The sequence below is a fragment of the Populus euphratica genome, unplaced genomic scaffold (genome assembly GCF_000495115.2).
Source record: "Populus euphratica unplaced genomic scaffold, PopEup_1.0 scaffold62.1, whole genome shotgun sequence".
Classification (NCBI taxonomy): Eukaryota; Viridiplantae; Streptophyta; class Magnoliopsida; order Malpighiales; family Salicaceae; genus Populus; species Populus euphratica.
Genome location: NW_011499939.1, coordinates 743,578 through 750,139, shown reverse-complemented (window position 1 = coordinate 750,139; position 6,562 = coordinate 743,578). Strand labels below are relative to the sequence as shown.

Genomic DNA, 6,562 nt, shown 5'->3' with positions numbered 1-6,562 from the left:
TTAGATTTATTTTGGTTTTTGTTTTACAACATTCAAAGAAAATTTTACAAGTACTTATATATATATAAAATTAAATAAATACCATTAGGAAGCCCAAAAATTACCTGAGTGCCACTATATAGGTAAAAGACTGAAATACCCTTGAATTTCTCAAAACATTATGAAAATACCCCTAATAACGCGTGTATCCCACGCGTGGTCACTATTGGAGGGGGTGAAATTCTTCGGCGAGGTTCCCGACCAAAAAGGATTGATTCTGGTAGATTTGAGGGTGAAGATTCTGATAACGGTGGTTTCAATGGCCGTTGATGGCCGATGAGAGAGAATTGACGGTTTAAAGCTTTGATGGTCGAAGAAATCACAACCTTTTTCTAGCCAAATGGGGCAGTGAAAGCGATGAAAACAGCCTGGATTTTGCTTTAAAGGAGGCGATTAACCTTTCTATATTGGTTTGGAGGCTTTAAGCGATTGGAGGTGAGAGATCAAATGAGAGATATAATCACTGATAGGAGGAGAGAAAGAGCCTCCAAGATTTGCTAAAGTGCGAATGTTAACATGGTAAACCAGTGCAGCTGAAGGTTTTGAACCGTTGGATGACAGTTGAAATGATCCTTCAGCTGTGGTTGGTTTGATCTGCAAGTTGATCGGACGATCTAGATGGACTAAGCTTTGTTGTAGTGTGGTGAGATGCACCGATAGCTTGGTACACTGGATGATGTGGCACGACAGAATCGAAGGGCAGATTGTTTTAAAAGCTGAGATGGATTTGAGTTTTAATCTAGTATAGTAAGCCCTATTAGATCCTTTAAAATCAAAGGTCCAGAACTGAATACTATTAGATCTAATGGTTATGATATTTTTTAAAAAATCAATATCTTACTAATGTGAAGAAATAGCCAAAAAACTTAATAGTAGTAACAAATCTCATTGGTAACTCATTAGTATTGCCAATTTAGATCTAATAGGGCAATTATTATATCTTAATTTTGACACCTTACTCATTAGTTTTTAAGATGGAGGCTGTGATGTCTTTGGAAGTAGAAATTTCATCTTTGAGAGTACTAATAAAATCTGAACTAGAAGAAGCTGAATTGGCTGAAGTGAAATATGAGCAGTTAAACATGATAAGTGAGAAGAGGTTGATTGCAATTTGCCATCACCAGCTATACCAAAGAAGGATGGCCAAAGCATATGACCGAAAAGTCCAACAAAGAGAATTCAAAGAAGAGGATCTTGTACTAAGAAAATCTTACCATTATCAAGTGAACATTTTAGACGAGTCACCTATTTTTAGGGACTGAAGTTAGTTTTTTGATTTGTTTACATGTCTTCTATTGAACATTGTTTGTTGATATATCTTTTCTTTTTACAGAAAAGGACCGATGTCAAAAGTTGAAATACCAAATATGAATTATGTCCATTATTTCTTTTTTGGTAACTCGGACATAACTCTCTTCTTTATGGTTAAATGTCGATATTTTGGATGAGTCTTCTATTTTTAGAGATTGATATTATTTTTGACATGTCTTCTATTTTTGCTATTCCTTTGCACTAGTTAACAAATCTCATATATTGTGTCATTGGTAACTCGTACGTAACTTAATAGTAGTAACAAATCTTTTTTTTTTCTTTTTTTCTTTCCTTCCCCTCTATGCGAATTTTCACTGGGTATTTATAGCCCAAGAAAAATTTTATCGCTACAACTGCCCTGCCTGCTATGAAATTTTTTTTTGCATTATTGATTTTGTTTTATTACATATAATATTTAATATTTATATGGGTAAAATTAAAAAATCAAATCAGTATTAGAAAAAACTCGTTTCAACCGCTAAAAACCAAGTTTAATTATCGAAAATTATATTGAAACACAAAAAAAATGAAGGGTATCAACCCAGTGGACCGGGTTTTAACCAAAAATAACAATTTTGACCCAAAATGGCCTGGAACTCTTTTTTTTTTTTTTATTCTGGTCGGCATGGTGAACCTGTATTGACCCGATGGACTCAATTTTGACATAAAACTGCCTTAAAACTCTTTTGTTTTTTAACTTGGTCGACATGGTTTAACCCGTATTAACCCGGTGGAATCGGTTTTTATGGAAAGATGCGGTTGACTTGAGAAAAATATATTTTTTAATTTTAAATTTTTTCTTAATTTTTGGATTTTTATGAATAATAATAGAAATAAAATAACATTTGAGAAAATCTTGGTGAATCCAAAATTGAGGTACAACATTAATATTGTGGGTATCATGCTCCAGTAAGATAAATATATTCTTGACATCCTTCACCGGGCATATATATCTTCTTGCAAGTCTGTTGATACTCTTATTTTTATATCAAAGGTTGCTAAAGTGTTTGATTGCTTGTTTTTTGTTCCTACACAATTTCGATAAACTTTTGGTGTTCTTCAATATCTCATTTTGATGAAACTAGATATTTATTTTGTTGTTAATAAAGTCTATCAGTGTATGCATGCTTCTGAAGATGCATATTGGGTTGTCATTAAATGCATTATGCATTATCCTCATGGTACAATTTCCTTCCATCTTCATATCAGTCGTAACTCTTCCTCTTCCTTGCATGTTTTTACACTTGTTGATAGTGTTAGTAGTGTTGATGATCATAAATCTACGGATAACTATCTTATTTTTCTTAGACATACACTGATATATTGAAAGTCAAGGAAATAACGCATTATGACTCGTTCTTCTACTTAGGCCGAATATGAAGCCTTAACTTATGGCAGTTCTGAGATCATATGACTTCAACATTCATTGATAGATCTATAAATTTCTCCTTTTGTGCCTAAGATTTGGTGTAATTATATGGATACTACTTCTCTACCAAACCTATCTTTAATGCTCATACTAAACATTTTGACACTGATTATCATTTTATACATAATAAAGTTGCTATATAGACCATTCAAACTCACTTTATTTCTTCCAATAATCAGTTTGCAAACGTTCTTACGAACCTTTCTCCATTACTTTTTTTACTACTCTTAGATTCAAGTTTCGGGTTAAAGCCATACCCTCAACTTGAGAGAGGGCATATTATAGTATATTATATATTATAGGCTTGTATATATTTATGAAAAGATTATTATTCATATTTTTAATGTCTACATTAACTATTTTACATTGTCCAATATATATAAATAGAAAAGGGTGGCAACCTAATAGATTAAGTCTTCTATTATTCTCAACTTGTAATGAGTTCATGCATAACAAACTGTTCTTCAAAAAATATTTTATTTATTAATTGAGATTGGATTCTATTTAAATAATTTTAATCTAGTGATAGATTATTTATTTTCAATTTTATTTATTTATTTTGTATCATTTATTTATTTTATATAATATTGGTGGTTTCTACGCCTCTTTCACTTGTAATATAATTTATTTATTTTTTTGAGATTTGTCAAATGATTTCAGCTTCCAATTCTTCATTGAAATTTTAAGATTTAATTTAATTTTGATTTTAATTAGCTAGGTAAACTGGTTTTTTTTTCCTCCTGCCCTTTTTCTGAAATTAGACGTTGATTCTTCGTTCTGCCTTCCTTTTTTTGTTTCCTTAACGATTTACCTTCTGTTTTGGGGAAAAAGAATGAGGACTGTTTACGGAGTCCTTGGACCGGCAGACAACGCCACTGATTGTGACCATTAACAAGTTTGATTTTCCACCACACAGCTACATAATGTTTTTCATATAAATAGGGAATCATACAGCTGCAAACCAACAGGCTCAGATCATCAAATATACAAGCCACAAATTAAAGGCAGGCACTGCATTTCAAGTTTAATCATGGCTCCCACTCTATTGCAACAAGCTGGTGATCACCTTGCTTCAGCTGCGGCCAAAAACGCTCCGTACACCTACACTGATCCCCTTTCAGAGGTTCCAACTCTCTCTGGTGTTGATGTATCAGCTGATGGCTCTACCCCTATCGTCGACATGGAAGCGCTTCTCGGTCCTCACCGATCTGAGATCATCAAACAGATTGGCCTTGCATGCGAGAAAAATGGGTTTTTTGCGGTACAAAATTTATGTTGTTGCATGCATTCTTCATGATCATAATCAAAGTGCTTAGATTATTCTCTACATTAAATTCTGTAATAAATCGATGATAAAATTGTTATTGTTGCTGCTGCTAAATGCAATATAACTCCAGAACTTGAGTGACAGTAAAAAGGACAGAAAAGTAATTAACAGCGTTTTTATTTTTTTTTTATTTTTAAATAGTCACAACCATGCTTATCAACCTTCCCTGCTCACAAATCATATGTAATATATTCTTCATGAAGTAAAAATCTCTTTTTTAAATTCAAAATTAATTATAGTCCTAACAATCAATGCTACAACATCAGGTGAAGAACCATGGGATTCCAGAAATGAAGATCAACAACATGCTGGACACGGCAAGAGAGTTCTTCCACTTGCCGGATGAAGAAAGGTTGAAATTTCGCTCTACTGACCCGAACAGTGTCATCAGGCTGGTCACAGGCTTTGAAGATAGGACCCGGAATATCTTTGTCTCGAGGCAATCCTTGAAATTCCACTCGCATCCCGTTGAAGAATACATGAGCCAATGGCCTTCAAATCCTCCTTCTTTCAGGTAAACAAGCTCTGACATCAATACAGTTATCTAGACCTAATTTTCTTTATTTAAAATTGTGCTGTATTCATTAATTTACAATATAATTTTTGACAGGGAAAATGTTGGAGAATATTGCGCAAGTGTGAGAGAGGTGGAGGTAGCAATACTCGAGGCCATATCAGAGAGCTTGGGCCTGGAAAGGGATTACATAGACAAGATATTAAAAGGACATTATGTGTCCATTAATTACTATCCAGCTTGTCGGGAATCAGAACTTGATGTTACTTATGGAGTTCGGACTCACACTGATCCAACTATAATCACTATTCTGATGCAAGATGATGTGCCTGGACTTCAGGTTATTAATGATGACAAGTGGATAAATGTTAATCCTCTTCCAAACGCCGTTGTTGTTCATGTTGGAGATATCCTGCAGGTGATCAATTAACAAATCCATCTATATAGTAATATAAAAACATTCTTGAACGATATATAACTTATCTTTTACTGGTTAGGAAAAAAATAAATTTATGGATTGATTCAGAGATGACTGGTTTTTCTTTCTTTTGTTTGTTTCCAGGCACTTAGTAACTACAGATACAAGAGTTTGCTTCATCAAGCTATTGTGAACTGTGAGAAAGAGCGTGTATCCATTGCCAGTTATTGCTATCCATCGGATGATGCTATGATAGGACCGGCTAAGAAGTTGGTAGACAGGGATCATCCAGCAATCTATAAAGATTTCACTTACAGAGAATTCCACGAATCCATGTGGCGAGTAAAGTGTTCAACAGCTAAGCGATTAGACTTGTTCAAGGCTCGTGCTGATTAACTCCATTTTCTGCACCGCTCCTGCTGTTGGGATGCTCGAGACATATAGTAGCTTTACTCAATAAGAATTTCCAGCAGTTTTGCTGAACTATGACTTACAATAAATTTTATAAATGGCAGCTAAGATCTTTCTTCTTGATTGTTGAAAGTACTTTTACAGTGTTTATTATACATAAAAGCAGATATATAAAAATTCATTGGTGGAGGCAAGTTTATCGAAAAACTTTATGGTGCACTGTGTAATATTTTATTAATTACCTTCATGAATTTATTTTAAAAAATAAATAAATGTATGAAGAAAAGGAAAAATCAAATCCAAGACCCCAAAAAAATTATAATAATCTTTCACTTATTTCTATATTATAATATTAAATTTATATTTTCTATGTAGAATAACATAAAAATAATAGTAGGGGTTATCATTTTTTTTTCGGATTGGTTTTTATAAAAAAAATTAACTAAACTAAAATTAAAAAAAAAAAAACTGGTTCAAATTGTCCTATTTGAGTGTAGTTTGGTTTTTTAGGATAAAAACCAGTTTAAATCTGTTTGACTTAATTTTTTTTGTTTGGCTCGGTTTGGCTATGTTTTGGCTCAGTTTTTTTTGCTGTTTGGCTTTGTTTTTTTGATTTTATCTCAGTTTTTCTAGTTTGGCTAGGTTTTTTTTGTTTCGATTCGGTTTTTTCAGTTTCAAATTTATAAAATCGAAACCGAAATGAACCGGTCTTTTTTTTAATTTTAATCTGTTTTTTATTTGGTTTTTTCAATTATTTTTTTTTAGTTTTATCAATTTAATCAGTATTTTGGTTGTTGTACTCACTTCTAAATAAAAGTAAAAACATGAGATTTGATTGACAAATCTCTGAAACTTCTACTAGAAATTCACGAAGAATATAACAAGGTTGTTTCAAGTGTTATTAAATCAATAATCAGAGATTGTTTTGATTTCTCGAATCAAAACATCTCTCAACATTCAAAAAGAATCCTTCAATATTAATCCAAAGGCTTTTTATCTTCTTGAGTATGGGTACTGTTCAGATTATTATTTTTCGGCTCATAAAAGCTGTCTTTTCTTCTTTTTTTCTCCTGGCATGCTGTATGTTTGAAAAAGACACTCTCTCTTGGCATC

The 6,562-nt window shown here is 32.7% G+C and overlaps 1 protein-coding gene across 1 annotated transcript; it reads left to right on the top strand.

Annotated features, from left to right (window-relative positions):
• The first annotated feature begins 3,766 nt into the window (after window positions 1–3,766).
• LOC105136831 (flavonol synthase/flavanone 3-hydroxylase-like) lies at window positions 3,767–5,656 on the top strand. The gene is made up of 4 exons (XM_011042321.1): window positions 3,767–4,040; window positions 4,373–4,620; window positions 4,717–5,038; window positions 5,183–5,656. Exons 1-4 carry the CDS (start codon window positions 3,810–3,812, stop codon window positions 5,432–5,434), a joined length of 1,053 nt encoding a protein of 350 aa, XP_011040623.1. The 5' UTR covers window positions 3,767–3,809; the 3' UTR covers window positions 5,435–5,656.
• Window positions 5,657–6,562: the final 906 nt, after the last annotated feature.

Bases quoted from the DNA above. Each gene is read 5' to 3' on its own strand.
- LOC105136831 (XM_011042321.1), top strand. From the start codon at position 3,810: ATGGCTCCCACTCTATTGCAACAAGCTGGTGATCACCTTGCTTCAGCT. The intron at 4,041-4,372 runs GTACAAAATTTA...CTACAACATCAG, and splicing joins AGAAAAATGGGTTTTTTGCG to GTGAAGAACCATGGGATTCC. The intron at 4,621-4,716 runs GTAAACAAGCTC...AATTTTTGACAG, and splicing joins TCAAATCCTCCTTCTTTCAG to GGAAAATGTTGGAGAATATT.